Here is a 15,970-nt window from a genome sequence, read left to right as displayed (position 1 = left end):
TCAATCTGGTTGCCCATGTCATGTATAAGGCGTTCTAGGCGTCCCGTGTCCAGGGTAGTGGGAGAGGGGACATGTGTGTTTGCGGTGCAGAGGAGGCACGTGATGGCGTTAGGAGCTCCATTCGGGTTAGTAGCTGCTCAATGCATTGTTCTAGGATTGCGGTGCGTTTTTCAGTAGCTTCCAGTTGTCGGCGTAGGAGAGCATTTTCTTTTTCGAGGGAGTGCATGCGGGGGTCAGGAAATAAGGTAGGGGGAGGGGTGGGGTGCAACAACAGCTGACCAGCTCACCTGGTAATGGGTTGAGCATTGAAGGTGTTGCTTCTGTGGTTGTTGAGGCGTTGACTGGGTTGGGAAGTTGGACGGGTTGTGGAAGGTCTGCTGCTTGGGGAATGCACGTTCCCGGACACGCAAGGGTGGGGTGATGGTAGGAATTTTTCGCGACGGTCCTTGCTGGCCGTAGGGTGATCCAGGCCACAGATTTGGCATGTGGATGCACAGTCGTGGTCAGATGTGGGGTTTTTGGTGTGGCACTGGGCACATACAAGTGTATTAGGGGTAGGACAAACGTCCCGTCTGTGTGCAGCATTGCACAGTTTGTCGATACAGGCGGCATCGTTTGAAGAGGCCGTAGGCTTTGATGTAAAATGGCACATGGGGTCCTTCGAAATCTACGAGTGCAGAGGTGGAGGCGCGCCCAGCATTCGTGCATGCAGTATACTGGGTCCGTTGGGTGCGAGGATGTAGGGTAGTTGTTCCGTGGTGGTGCCCTGGTCCAATCCGTACCTGGAAGCGGCTTTAGGTATGGTAGGACTTTGTGCGTTGTTGTGCCCAGTTGCAGCGCGGTAATTTCACTGAGTACCGTGGCACAGTTTTCGTCGGGCGTGCTTGTGACAATGAGATTTTGCGATGCTTGGGCTTGTATTGTCACGTAGGTGTTGAACTTGTGGTCAGGGATCTTACTTGCCTGTTGTATGCTTTGGGTCATCTGCGGTCCTTCCAAGCAGCTACGCAGAGTCCTGTGCGAGGTCGGTAGATTATTTTATAGTCTGTATCAGGGAGTCGAGGCACCGGTGTGGTTCGTGGAGAGGTCGGCTGAGTGCGGGGTGCAAGAAGCGGGGGTGTAGCTGCGGCTTGTTTGAAGTTGCGCCGCTCTTGTAGTATTTGCTGCCAGGGGCTGAGGGCCGGGATTGTGCTTCCGCTGAGCGCGTCGAATTCCATCGAGTTTTCCGTAGTCGTGTGCGTGTTGGCGGGTGCGGTGTGGTTGTGCGCCGGGAGCAGAGCGGCAGCTGAGGCTTGGTTGTGTGCTGGGAGCACCGGCGAGGAGGCGGTAACAGCCATCTGGGTGGGGCGGGAGTAGGCCCGGCGGTGGCTGCCGGCTTGGTTGGTTCTTCAAAGGGCGATTTTGGTTGGATAAGTGGTCCTAGGTCAACGTGGATGGTATCAACGAGACAGCCATGGTTGTAGGAAGCCGTTAATAACTATTTAAGGGTGATAAGTGGACTTGGGCAGCCATGAACCGTTGAAAAAGCGGGAGCTCATGCAAGGTCCGTGTGAACTGCATGGCCCCCTGGTGGGGTCCCCAAAAGTCTACATACTTTTTTTTAACTTGTTGTTGCTGATCACCTTGCCACTGTCCATGAGCACTGCGCCGTTATTTGTAACATCAATGTTGTTGGAGAGGCAACACTTGAGGAAGGCGTGCAACACAATTGAGCGCGGCATAGCCTCCCATGCGTTCACAATCCACTGGGCGACTTGTGAGATCGATGCCCGCTTGACGCGTCCCTTTGGTGTGAGCGCCTTGTTATTTTCGGCAAGCCACTCCTCGTACTCCCTTCGTACACAATTCATGAAGGGTTTGTTGATGCAGACATCGAGAGGCTACAGTTGGGAAGTAATGCCCCCATGGATCGCCACGAGGTCGCTCTTGGCCTCCCTAATCACGTTCTTGATTTCGTCAATCAAGTGTCCCCCGAAGGCGTCCAGCACGAGCATGAACGTCTTCGCCAACGCCGCACCTGGACAATTGTTTGACACGATGCAAAGACACTTGTGCACCATCACACTGTTCATCCACCCCTTCTCGTTACACCTGATGTGCATGCGGGGAAGGAAAAACTCATTTTTCAGAATTGTCTTCCTTTTGAAGATGAGGAAGGGCGGCAGCTTGTGTCTGTCAGCTGTGTACGCCAGCATTGCCGTCACTTGAGTTTTCTCATTGCCTGTTGTACGGAGGTGCACCTCCTTCGTGTCACGAACGTCCACGGCATAGTTGGACGGCATATCCAAGAAGAATGCAGTTTCATCCGCATTATTATGATTGGGGTTTAATGGCGCAAGTTTCATCCGCATTGTTGATCTAACCGATCATGTACTTGCGGTGTGTGCGTAAGTGGATCACGACGTTAGAATGCTATCAGCTTTTCTTCCTAGTCAACTGGGAGCTTCAGGCATATTGAAGTTCCCCAACGAAGTGAAAAACCAGCGCAACGCATGAAAACTTCTGGACCCAACGGCGACTGGCCTTAAAGGTGTCACGAGAGAGACCAGCCTCTCGTGCAAGCTACCTCGCTTTCAGCTGAATTGTTTCCGTACTCACGTGAAAAAATTGGCAGCGACGTTCCCGTACAAACTCTGCGAGTCTCTTCGAGATCAGAGTAACGACCGCTGTTCGGTCCACGGAAGGCCTTTCGGGTAGATGCGGCATGGAAAATCCGATCGCGGTTTTGTCTCCATCCCCGGATCGTCGACTCGCTCACCCCGAGACGCTGCGCCGCACTCGAATTACTGACGTGTTTGGACACGAGGATTGCCTTCTTTTTAAAAGATGCGGCATACTGGGTTCTCTTCTCCATTTGAGGTCTGTTGGTGTGCAAAACAGGAACGACTCTAGATAAGACTGGGAAAAAAAAAGCACTTCAACACACGCGGAACAAAGAAATTCAAGTTCCGTTTGGCGCTATGCTGATGATGCTGTGTTACAGATACTCGAAGCTCGATACGCCACCTCAACTTGGTGGGAGTGGCTCTCGCCCTCGTCCCTCACCCCACCCTAGGGTTCCCATCCCGCTCGCAACTTGCGCTCTTCTCGTGCCGTGTTTTTGAGTTTGAGCGTGTGCGTCACAAGGGTGACAAGATCTTTCCAGATTCGCTTTTACTCCTTTCACATGGTGCAATGTTCCCTCCAACTCCCTTCATTCCGTCAAAGGGATGGCTTTCCCCCCTTGCTCAGGCGTCTGGTGACCGAGCTCGATTCCGAAGATAACACGCAAAGCGCATTTTGAGGCAGACGATTTAAAAATATATCTCGCCTTATATTTGTGTAAATACGGTAGTTACATGCTATATATGCATACTGCAACGTGCTTTTCCGGCAGCTTCTCGAGTTAAGACAAGACTCTGGCTCGACCAGAAGCCCGAACTGCGGCGATGCAAGGGCAGAGGCTGACCCTTCGAGCAGGCACTTGAGGTGGACGGTGAAGATGGCATGGGACCGGCTGGAGCAGCTGTTGACCAGCGTGGCCCCTGTGCTGCGTGTGCAGCAGCCCTGCTCCAAGCACTGCAGGGCCTCGGCTGGCGTCTTCACCTCCCTCCGCACCAGCCCTGGAAGCTGAGATCCCGCCACCCTTTCTCTTTTACATGCATCATAACTTGCGTTCTGCAAGTCATATTGTTGTAGAAGTCGTACCCCCTATAAATGGTTGTCTCCACGAAAAATTTGGTATACTGTGCAATCCACTTATACCGACACCAGATATAACTATTTCCTGCTTATAATGATCAGTTTCTAGAGTTTTTGGAGTAGAAACGCTCGGAGTCTAGTCCAGATACAACGATAATCGGTTATAACGACTGACTTTTCGGGTTTTCTCATTATCGGTATAAGTCGTATTCCTTTGTACAAGTCACTTTATTTTGCATAGGCCTGCAGCTGCAAACTGTCTTTGGACCGCTGGAAGTGCGGGCCATCAACAGGTACTCTGCCATTTTCTTTGCCATAAATGTTGATACAGCCTAATCTTGCACAGCTAAGGTGCACATTTAAACAAAAAAAGTTTCAGCCTTTCCACTCTCGTGAAGAAGAGCAGCGGAGCTGTACTATATGCTACCATCTATGAGCGACGGCAGCAACCAGACAACCAATTACGTCTGGTTGCCGCCGACACTCATAGATGGCGGTAGCTGTCCAAAGCGTTGTGTCGAGATTTATTTGTTCACGGACATGAAACTCTGAAAACTAGCCCTTAAATGCTCCGCTGTAAAAACACATAAGTTGCACTATTGTATATAACACATCAACGAAAAATTTTGGGGAAGAAAGCAACCTATAGACCAGTGGTTCTCAAGCATGGATGTATCTGGGACTCCGTGGGGACACGCCAAAGTGATGGGGGCCCCATGCCAGTGGGGGAAGGGGGGTATAAAATAGGACAACTATAGTCTGTTGCAACTCAAGAATGAAGGGCGAGGGTAAGACGGGTCGAGGAGGAGGAAGCAGACGGAACCCTAAAGAGAGGAGGCTTCCCCATCTCTCCTCCAGCGTTCCGTCTGCTTCCTCCTCTCCGACCTGTCTTACCCTCGCCCTTCGATCTTGAGTTGCAACGAACTATAGGTAATTGCAGTGTAAAGAGGGCACCCTCTACTGTAATAGACAGAAGCGAGAAGCATCAAGTAAAAGGATGAATGGATAGAAGGATGGTGATGGCTGTACCTTTTATAAGGTGACGGCTGTACCTTGCACAACCTTGCCGGGGTCAATAAAAACAATTTTTTTTTAAAGAAAAAAAAAAATGTGTGGGTGGAGGGATGTTGAGGGTTGAGGCGAAAACTTTGTGGGCCCCAGCGAGCCCACAGCACCACGTTTGAGAATCACTGTTGCATGGTCGCTGCCATCTTTGAATCACATGACGGGGACACCATAAGCTGGCTCCAAACTTGCTGCTTAGCTCTCCCCTTCATGCTTTGGTGAATGCTTGTATTTGTGTTTATTGTTTAGTTTCACCACAACTTTACGCCTTCCTCTGTGAAGTGTCGTTTGTTGCTTACCTTTACTATCTAATTCCATGTCATGATAAGGTGCAAGATTTATGCACTTGATTTTAAAACAAGTTTTCACTAATGACGTCAGCATACTGGATACACGTGTAGAGGCTAGAGGTGGCACAGGAATCGGCAATAGCACTGGTGCACATTCAGTATGAGGATGATTTTAATGGGGAATTTTTTTTCTGGATTTGGAAAGGTTTTAGAGCACTTTTTTTGTTGGCATCTTATTGGATATGAAAGCGCACGCTCACATCTACCCCACGAAATGTGGTAGCATGGAGCACTTTTGGATCGCTCCAAATCCACCAAGAGAATTTCACATACGACAGTACAAGGGTTGAGAGGCCACAGCGCAGGTTTTCTTAATGATAGTCGCGGAACATCTGTGATAAGAAATGCAAGGTAAGTTTATGATCGCGCATTTAGGATCTTAATCTGTGACAAATAGAACCACTGCGTGCGTTCCTCGAAAGGATTGTGCTTTACCTTTATAAAAAATCAAAAACAGTTGCTTTTGCTTACTTATACGGGAACATTTTTTTTTGTATAAACATTTGTTTGATTAATTTATATACAAATTTAAAGATTCTTTACATTGTGCTTGGTCCCAAGTCAGCGATCACTCAATTGGTTTAATTATTTTCATAAGAAATCTAATATATTTCATTTATTTCAAACTCAAAAGGTAGGGGCATCCCGGGTGAAAAATTTGTCCCAAATAGCTTGCGAGCCCCTGAAGTATGCATTATGTGACTATGAAAAGAAACCGTCTTCAAAGAAATCAACCGAGTGTTGCTTTGTCGATGTCAAATTTTTTTAGAGGCTGGCGACGCAGTTGAAAGTAAAAAGTGCTTCTGTTTAAACAAATAAAAATCTGTCCACACAGATCCATGAGATGGTGCCTGGAATTCGGCTTTAGCTAAACTTGCCGAACGTCATTTCTCTTCAACCTTTTAATTTATTTACAATATCTTTGTGGAAAAACAGGTTTCAAACTTTACTTTAAGGGTCTGTCACTTATCCCTCATATTGTGAATATGCCAAAGGACATGTGCTACGCCAGCGTTCTGCGAGACTGTACCAGTCCAGAAGTAGTACCTGGAACATGGAGGTATCTGTCTTTGAAGGTTTCACGGAACATTCAAGCAAAGTGCAAAGTTTGAGGCTTATTTACACAATTTAAGTTTAGCATGGGCAACCATATCAGCCGGATGACATGCTTCCTGGCAGTATTCCAAGTATGAAATCTGCCGATTCAGATGTAGAATATCTGTTAGTTAAAGTCTAAAACCCTCGAGGGGTACCCAGAGTATAGAACAAAACAAAACGGACGTACTGCCCTCCGAGAGTGGCTCTTACCATAACCACCTTCCCGTGTTCGCGGATCTGGATGGGCTCCCTGCTCTTGCGGTCAGTGAGCAAGTCGTAGACACTTTCGTTGTAGATCTCAAGGAAGGACACTTCAACGGACCAATTGCAGGCCTCCGTGTCCAAGATGCTTTCAAACAGATCGTTTAAAGCCCTCGGAATTATGCCAGGGCTCGCTCCGTTCCCTCCGCTTGCCCTGTAGTCGGTTCCCATCGTGTAGGTCTTTCCGGAACCGGTCTGGCCGTACATGAGGACGGAGCAGTTATAGCCTGGAGAGAACCAGAAATTATTCCAACCCCAATATAGTGTACTATGTATACTTTTTCACCTTACGACGGAGCACAGCAAATGCTACGAACTGTCGAAGCCAATCCAGCGTCGTGAACGGTTCACGTGACTGCGCTTTCACGAGTCGCTGCGCCCCTCGCGTAGGTCACGTGACAACGACACGGCATGAGACTGGCTTTGAGGGCTCGTAGCTGTGGGCAAAGGTGAGGTGAAACGAAGTATGATACAGGTGTTCTTAAACTTCTCGATTTCTAGGAGCCTTTATTTTGTCATGCCTGATAGCTGAGGAACCCCTCGTAGTCTCAGCACTAAAGTAGTGCAGATCTTGAGAACAACAATGCACATACTAGATAGTGTTTGGCTCATAGTTATGCACAAACAGGTGGCTAAGATACACCAAAAAGGTGCTTAAACTGAAAGAATACCTAATTACTTAGGGTCAAGAATAGTCTATGAAATTTCGGGGTTCCAGGAACCCCTGACGACAGCCTGGGGGAACCTACAGTAATTGAGAGCCCATGAACGTGCATATAGACAGCACGGGATTCACTGATTAACTGGCTGGAGAGCTCCTCTGACTGGCAGAGCTTAATGGAAGCCGGGAAAAGTGGTCCCAGTCATAAAACAATGCCTACCTCATTAATATGCGATTCCCAACGTCCATTAGGTAGAAGGTTAGGTTAGAGAATAACTTAGAGGATAACTTAATTTTACACATGCATTCCTGATTTCTCGTTGCATAGGGACAACATGTTGGTGCATGATTAGGGTGAGCACACTCCTCAAAGCAGAAAACAGGACATCAAGGGAAAGGGGAGAAGAAGGGGGCCCCCCTTCCTTGCAAGGCAAGAAAGAAGGAAAATGCTCCGATACTATTCTGTCCATCGATAAATCGCTAAAACGCAAACTTTTCTGGGGCCTTTCATTGAGCAGCCGAGCACACAAGCACCTTTCTTACCCCCTTTGCAAAACCTAAGCATGCAAAATGTAGCAATATAAAAAAGGGCCCAGTGCACAGATCCATGTGAACAAAACTTGTTGGCAAGTGGAGCCACAGAAAACGCTAAATATCATACTCTACTGGAGATAACGTTTTTATACTAGCATGTTCATGCTTATACACTAACACAGACAAACATTTTGTTTTCTTTCACTCGCTTGGTACTGAATTAGCAAGCAAGTTCCCAAGAAAATGGGGCATTTTGTTTTATTCAGACAAAATGATGGGACTGCACGTAGAAACGAGGGTATAAAATTTAAAACGGGACTGTCCCGGCCAAGCGGGAACGTCTCATGACTCTATGCATGATCGAAGCAGGATTTGAAGTTTGCCTTTGAACCCTGCAATCGTTTGAAAGAAAAAAGCTTTTGTGCAAAACCTAAATATGTGCAGTTGTCAAAACATGCTTTAAAGAAACTATTTGGTTGTAACCTATACCCCAGTGCACAACATGCTCTACAAAAATCTGTGAGCAAACTGCAGACTTCCTAAGTAGCTTCTACATAGTAGTTCTCAAGCAGTTTTTCACGAGACACTGCTATGGTCTGCGAAGTGGTTTACTAATATAGATTTTCAAAGCAGACATTTGATTGTTTTCTGGCTCTAGGTAGTCTATCAGAGCTGACCACTGGTAACATTTTATGCTCTTAAGAACACTGATGGTCAATTTATTGATAGCTATGCATCCTTAGCATATAGACAGGAATTTTCTTACCGGCAGTGACCTTACTGACGACATCAGCGACACACTTGTCATAAATCTCCTCCTGGGTGGTGGCTGTGTCGAACGCATAATCATATGTAAATCCATAGTCGTCAACAACCACCACCTGGCCTGCTTCTGGGGTGACCCGAATGATCCCGTCCAAATTGCGGTCTCGCTCCTCTTCCGGAAAGGGCGGCCGCACTCTCACTGCAACCTTCACCGTGCCTTCGGCCATGGCACTGCAGGGATAAGATGATATCAAGGTATTCCCTTCAAATAAAAGCTTTAGCAACTTCATCACTTTTTTAGGTACTCATAACTCTTAGGATACCTAATTTTTGGGTTTTATGTTAAAAAAAAAAAAAAAAAATCAGGTGCTTTGTTTTAAGTTGGTAAACACACTGATGCAATTGACCTGAGTCATTTTATAGCACCTTCTGAAGCAGCCAAATATCCATTATGGAGCAGCAAAAAGTACTTTTGGGGCACAAGCACACACATTTTTATACATACCAGTGTGAATATTATATGTTAAATTAAGATTTGTGTAACGAAAAACATGCCATGCTTTGCCTTCCTACTTCTGCGCAACAGCAGACCTGTTTGATTTCCTCAGAGACAGAACTAGCTGTTTAGTTGCACATAAAAGCACTAGACATGGCAACAAGATACTGACTAATGGAGGACAGTATGGACTGCCGTGAATGGCCATTATAGGTATGAAATAAAATGTAAACCAAAAAGCCGATTCCACTAAAATAATGTTAGAGCAATCTCGAGCACACGAATTGATGTTTCACACAAATTCTAAAGATTGCAATAAAAAATAAATTCTTAATTCACATTAAAAAAAAAACTTTTTTGTCATTAAACTATAAAAGTCAATGACATTTGGTATGTAGTACCTCATAATAACAAAGATTGGCATGTGAATGATATGTATGCCTTCTCAAAACAATCCAGACAGTCATTAAGGTTATTCCCAAGCTACCTTCTATTGATTCACCTCACTCGGTTATAATTTATTCAATTTATTGGACCTCAAACAGGTAAAACATATATAATGATATGTTTTCTGTATGTAAACAATGGAGTACAAATAAAAATAAACCTATAGAGCAGTTCATATACATCTCCTTGCGAGCACCCTAGCTAAGTCCAGAATTTCAATGAGGTATCTCCAGAATACTGCAGTCTATCATAAGTAATAGCCGCAGTTTAATTAAAAAATGTTTACTACAACTAAGAGCTGTTACATTATCACTCAAGAAGTTCCTTTTTTTTTGGTATACCCGACATTTGCGCGTTTAACATCCCGCTCTGGGGAAATGGCTTCCCATTAGCACTCGAATGCATTGCGGCGAAGCAAGATAAACAAAATTTTGATGAATACTTCACGGTTGCCGCTTCACTGCATTACACAAGAGCACTATAAGAAGCGCACTCAACAAGGCTACTTACTTACACGCCAGAGCAGACTAGGTACATAGGAGATATAGCGCAAATTCTGAGTACTGTCAGTCCTCGACACTGAGAGAGAGATCAAATAGGATAGTATGTTATTTGTGGCTAAAATCCAACGAGGTAGAGGGGCTTTAAGAGCGATAAACTGGTATCCCGTTCATCAGGTAAAAGTTACCCCCACTTGGCTGCTGCCATGTTGTACAATTTGGCCACTAGACACATGATTGTACCAAGTCCTGAAGCTTTAATGCAAAACTGAGCCATATTTGTATTGCAATCGCTGTAAAAAGCATGATAAATTATTTTTCCGATACTGTTAGCCCCAGAGATCAGTGTCTAGCTCCGATAAAAACCCAAAATAAAGCACCACAGCTGATGGCATCTAGTAGAGGCATTGCAAAGCTGCCCGAATTCTTGTTGTAAAAGCACATTCTTTGAGCTACCTCAACTAATTATATTTTTTGACTCCCCGGCCTTTACCCTTTTTTGTATGCTATTTAGTATCGTGAAATTCATAATAGTTATTGTGAAATCGGCAAATGAAAATGATGCAAAAACCAACATTTAAATATACCCGCACTTTTCAGTGCCGTGACGTCAGTGGTGGGCAGGCTTGCCAATCGAGCAAGCAGTCTAAAGAACAGAATATGCCAATCATTTGTTCCGTGTTGGAGCACGAGTACTGGAGCGAGCTTCCAAAGCATTTATTTGACACCATGAAACTGCTTCAAACCAGATGGGAACCGTGACTACAGTCCAAGGAGTGAACCCCTGCCTTCCACTGACGTCACTTTTTCGTTGTTGCCAGTAGAGACTTTCAGTTTGAAAAGCACTGTGAGGACCAAAAAACTGTGAATTCGATAACTTCGCGAAAAACATATATTTTGACCTAATATTTAGGATTCTATTTTAACGGTGTTTGTTGGCGAGCTTAGCAAAATTTCAAGAAAATCTGAAACCATGGATAAATCGCTGGAGTACCCTTTTAAAACGAATGAAACATAACTTATCTTGTCAGTACAGTTATTAAAAATCAATAAGCAATTATCTGTGCGCGGTACCTCGTTATAATCTATACGTAAAACTATAAGTTCACGTGTCTAGTGGTCAAAAATGTGCAACATGGCTGCGCCCCATTGGGGTCACTTTCAGCCGCCAGTTTAACACCCTAAGGCCCTCTACCTTGTTGCTAAAATCGAAAGTTCTGAAAATTCATACAATCTTAACATACCGATCAGGACATGTAACGGGGCCCAAGTCATTATATTTTCCGTATAAGTAAAGTGAAACCAAGCTTTGGCGCAATGTTGGCAGAAGTTCCTCGCAACTGAACTTAACCTCGTGGGACCCGAGAAAAATCCGGCATAGGAATTAAAGATTAAATAACATTAACTGCTTCATTAGGGGTTAGTTTGAGCATTTGTGATTTTTTTTTTGCACTATTAGTATGCAGGTTCAGTAAAAATTGATGTCCACCCACATGGACAGTGGGACTTTACACTTCAGTCAGGAAAATGAACACAAACTTTATTCAACATTTTGCGAGTTAACGTTTTCAGGTTAGGCTTTGGGAGGACAAATAACAAAACTGGAGCGATACCGGCAAAGAAATGACTCATTTCTTGGTATGGAAATCAAAGAAGCAGTGCCGGTCAGTTTCAATGCAAAGGTAGATGTCACAGGACGTGCAACGGTGCCGAGTCTTCTTTGAGCAGCCAGGGTTCCTGCACCGTGCAGCGTTCTTGATGCTTTCTTTCTTTGGCATGTGAAGTGCCTGTGACGTCCGGACTGGCAAGCTTGGCAGCGGCTTGACTCTCTTGCGTGGAACTTCAACCGTGTCTTCATCGCTGGAGTTTGAATCCTCTTCAAGTATGGTACTGAGAAGTGACTCAGCCACACTGATTTTGAATTCGATGTACTGCATGGCAGGTTGCTTGAGATACTTCTTGTTTGCACGGTACTCAATCCATGCATTCACGCAGGCCAGGTCAACGAGGTGAATCATCGTCCTGAGGGTCCATCTTGAGGTACGGCGACGTTGGCTGTAAAACGACATCATCCTGTCGCAGAGGTCAACGCCTCCCATTTTTTCGTTGTACTTTTGGACCACCATTGGACGAGGGACTGCGACCTTTCTGTGCTCCTGCTTACTGTATCGCTGGCATGTACCAACGGGTTCAACACCAAATGCTGTGGATGCAGGTGTGACTGCCTTTTTGTCATACCACTTGGTTATGGAGAGACTGCCATCGTGTTTCAGAACAGCATCTGATTTCCCACGAGATTCTTTTGCTAATTCCTTGTCTGAAGCCAGCTCTGCTGTTTTCGGGATCCGATTCTTCATTATCGTTCCAGTTGCGAATATCTTCTTCCTAAGCAGTGTTTCGAGAAGTGGTACAGACGTGAACCACCGATCAAAATAAAGTGTGGAATCCTGTGGGATGGTTTGGCACAGATGTACGACGGAGTTTCCTGACACCCCAAGTCCATAGTCTGGAAAAGTAGATTTTCCTTGGTACAGATGAAAATCGTAAACCAATCCATCCTGTCCCGCAAGGACGAAATTCTTGAGGCCTATGGGGTGCGGCTTGTTTGGAACATACTGCTTGAGTGATGTTCTTCCCGTAAAAGGGACCATCTGCTCATCGATCGAGAAACAGTTCGGCCGCAGCAGAGAGAGGCATCCATCCCGAATCATGGTCACAAATGGCTTCACTTTCTACAGCCTGTCCCCCTTCTTTACTGCATCAGGCACCTCGATCTCTGTTGTGCACGTGAGGTTAGAACGGATCCGGAAAAACCTGTCTCGGGCCATGGCGTTGATTATCAACTGCACTCCAAGTCCAGCCTTCCAGTAGTAACGAAGACGGGGGTACCCAGTTGTACTCATCAACATAGATATTCCAAAAAAATGTTGAACCTCTTGCCTTGTTACTTTTGCGATCGTCCCATTTCGCTCCAGGATCCTAATGTTAGTCTTTTCAGCCAGTGTCTCATACATGCTGGAAGCGAAGTACTGCCGAAAGTAGTCGCCAGGTGTGAACGTTCCCTTGCTTGGATCATGTCGGCACCCAGTCTCCAAAACTTGTGCGCCAGAGTTTGATGGGGGGCTGGCAGAGGGTTTCCAAACTTTCCTGGCAGGCGGCCGCGATTCATCTTCATCACTTGATTCGTCGGAAGACGAAGAATCTTCTCTAACTTCATTTTCTGCTGCCACAAAATCAATGTCATCGTCAGAGTCGTCAACGTCAGAACTTGTGGCACCGCACACACTGTCTAAAATGGCATCAGCCTGACTTGTTGTTAGTCCTGAAAAATATAACAGAGTCAAACAAACCAATTGCTTTCAATTCGCGAGTGTTTGACATTGATAGCGAGCAAAATATGGTCATCGCGAAAATCAAGTCACAAGTTTTGGGTCCCAGCGTCCACCCACGCGGACACACATTTGGAAAGCGACTACTGCAACCCATGCTAATACTGTTGTCAATATTAAGCATTATTAACCATCTCTGAACTTTCAAGAGCACTAGAAATATAAATTTACAAAGATTCTGTTTATGTAAATCATGTAAACTGATTACATACCTTGGCGTCGGCCGTAGAACGTGCGAGTGCTGCAGGTCGCCATTTGCAACTACGAGCAGCGAGTTGTTTTCAGTGCTGTTTGCTCCACACTCCACCAGATGGCAGCACAGAATATGTCCATCACGATGGACTGGAGTTCTTTCCTATGTGCGGCGCCGTTTTTTTTCAACAATTAAAAACCCAATGTCCACACTGGTGGACGCAGGGTCTCAGGAGGCTAATGTAGCAAGATGTAGCAGAGTAAACCCTTTGGAGAAGTCTGGCAGAAATGGCACAGCGATCGCATCACTGCAAGCAGGGAGAAATCGGGGTTTTTCAAAAGCTTATACTGGAATTCTGATTTTTCGGGTTACATATTTAGAAAGATACAAGTACAATTAACAGTAAAGAGAATGGATAGGTTTTAATATATAGAACTTGTTTTTTCTTACACATTCAAGTAACTGAAGTGCACAAGATAGGATTGGAACAGAGTATAAGAGCTCACTTGGACTTTTCGATTTTCTATGATCCTTGATACTTTTTTACGCCAAGAGCATCTCTATCTCCATCCCAGTCCTCTTCGGTTTTAGAAATGTCTGGATCGAGATTATGTTCTCTCAACAGGACAGTTTACGTGTGCATTTGCCAATGTATGGTAACATCACTTCAGTTAGACAGGAAGAGAATATCTGCCGTTTCTTTCAAACCAAAGCACTGAGAGTAGTTTATCATCCTTCTCTTTTTCTTGCAATGGTTGAAATGGAAAGCAAAGGGCAAAGAATACTCCACAATATGCATATATTTAAAGGCGACATTTTGGGGCACTCCAGTTCAGTGAAGCCAACCGAATCTAGGCTTGTTTCCGAAGTCTGAAGCTAGTGCATGCGTTCCTACCAACCCTTTGTTCCCTACAAGATATTTTCAGAGCAGAGTAATTCAGAAAATGGTGGAACTTAATTTATGAATTCGGAGAAAAATCGGGTTTAACCTTGTTTTCAAGAAACATGCTCGAGGTGTAAATATTGGGTTTTATCGGAAAACGAAGGACCCTACTCATAACCAATATAGTCAGGTTGGTTGTACTACAGCATGTAGATTAACGCTTCTAAGGTAGTTTAGATGGCCCGCAAAAATCAGTTTCTCAAAGCATCTTGCTGCAATTTACTACAGAGGTGCAAGCAGGTGGTGGAAGTTTACAGTGAAAACATCAAAACATAAACTTACCTCATTATTAAAGAAAAAAAAAAATCCAGCTCTGGGCAGTTTACATTGCAAAAAGAAATGCTGCCAACAAATGGCGCAATAAGAGAGTGCCGGCCGATTGGGGTTGATAGCAGACAATCTTGCAAAAAAAAACACGAATCGGACAGCGCTCCCTCGATGCAGTGTATGCCCATCTGTCGATAGCATTTCTCTCTACGCGTGCGTCGTCTGCAAAGTGGCAGCACAAACTACCCACAACAAGTCGTTTTTTTTGTTTGTTTGTTTTTTTATTGAGGAGAGTTTATGATTTTATTTTTCCCCCGTAAACTTCCACCGCCTGCTTGCGCCCCTGTAAGTAAAGTGCAACATGATACGCGAGAAAACCAATTTTTTGCAGGCTGTCTAAAGTGCCTTAGAGGCGTTCGTTTACATGTTGTATACTTCACTCCACATGACAATGGACTGCACCAGAGTCAGTCCAGTGGGGTCGAAGTGTCATAAGACCTTCCGGAGGGTCAAAGCGATGTGCAGAACGTAGGGTCACATAACATGCTCGCAGTAAGGTTTGTAAAGTACCTAGGCACAAGTAACTGGAAATCGGTATCTGGTACTTTTGTTGCACATGAGGTACAGACTGGGTTACTGACCGTCCCGGATTTGGCGGGACCACCCCGACTTTTCATTTAGCGTCCCGAGTTCTGCATCCTTCTTGCCGGGACAGCAATATGTCCCGGATTAGGTCAAGACCGTTCAGTTAAAAACTTTGCGACCCAATGCACGCTTAACACTGTGTGTCATGCCGCAAAGCATGAATCGCACGAAGCAATGCTGCGGTGGCTAGCAGTGGCTGTGAGAGGCTTTAGCCACTTTAGCATGCAAGCCATGGGAAGCCGGAAATCGGGGCGACACCGTTGCCGGGCAGCGCCTGTTATCATCATTGTTTGTATAAACCCCTTTTGTGGCTCCCTTTTCCTTTCTCGAGCTGCCCCCCCTCCCCACTTCCTTGGTAACCCTAGGTACAGACCTAGGTACTTTCAACTTTCATTTCTCGGTATCTGTATCTTAGGTACATTTTCCAGTAACTTGTCACTACGTAAAGTTACTTTTTGCAGGTACTTTTCTATTCGCTTTGCCAAAATGGTAGAAACTTAGAAACTATAAACCTTGAAGTATTAACACACTACCATGCGCCATGATTAACATTGAGTTGGGTACGACCTGGGAGGCACTGGCATGATCAAACAATGTTCTAGTGACCGAAGCCCTGCCCATAACGTTTCATTGAACGACACTTTAGCGAAAGGCGGTGTTCATTTGAGCAAACGG

At 45.4% G+C, this 15,970-nt stretch overlaps 2 protein-coding genes across 3 annotated transcripts in view; both read right to left on the bottom strand.

Moving 5' to 3' along the window:
• LOC8028332 (chromosome-associated kinesin KIF4) overlaps positions 1-11,202 on the bottom strand; it is a 32,503-nt gene extending 21,301 nt beyond the window's left edge. Inside the window, exons 1-4 of the mRNA XM_042290297.1 lie at positions 11,103-11,202; positions 8,417-8,646; positions 6,405-6,682; positions 3,449-3,609 (exon numbers count right to left, since the gene is read on the bottom strand). Coding sequence (XP_042146231.1) covers positions 3,449-3,609; positions 6,405-6,682; positions 8,417-8,642 — 665 coding nt within the window. The 5' untranslated portion in view covers positions 8,643-8,646; positions 11,103-11,202. The remainder of the gene's footprint in view (positions 1-3,448; positions 3,610-6,404; positions 6,683-8,416; positions 8,647-11,102) is intronic.
• A 175-nt stretch (positions 11,203-11,377) lies between these two features.
• On the bottom strand, positions 11,378-13,561 carry LOC121836137 (piggyBac transposable element-derived protein 2-like). 2 transcript variants are annotated; one of them, XM_042290896.1, is made up of 2 exons: positions 13,460-13,561; positions 11,378-13,180 (listed from the first exon to the last, which is right to left on the bottom strand). In XM_042290896.1, the coding sequence occupies exons 1-2, from the start codon at positions 13,500-13,502 to the stop codon at positions 12,591-12,593; spliced, it is 633 nt and encodes a 210-aa protein (XP_042146830.1). In that variant the 5' UTR covers positions 13,503-13,561; the 3' UTR covers positions 11,378-12,590. The 2 variants fall into 2 exon arrangements, with proteins under 2 accessions (XP_042146830.1, XP_042146829.1); XM_042290895.1 differs by having other exon boundaries at positions 11,384-13,180; positions 13,460-13,551.
• Positions 13,562-15,970: the final 2,409 nt, after the last annotated feature.

The sequence above is a fragment of the Ixodes scapularis genome, unplaced genomic scaffold (genome assembly GCF_016920785.2).
Source record: "Ixodes scapularis isolate PalLabHiFi unplaced genomic scaffold, ASM1692078v2 PGA_scaffold1__304_contigs__length_218370807, whole genome shotgun sequence".
Taxonomy (NCBI): Eukaryota; Metazoa; Arthropoda; class Arachnida; order Ixodida; family Ixodidae; genus Ixodes; species Ixodes scapularis.
The sequence above is the reverse complement of the archived record's forward strand: the minus strand, read 5'-3'. Positions and strand labels throughout refer to the sequence as shown.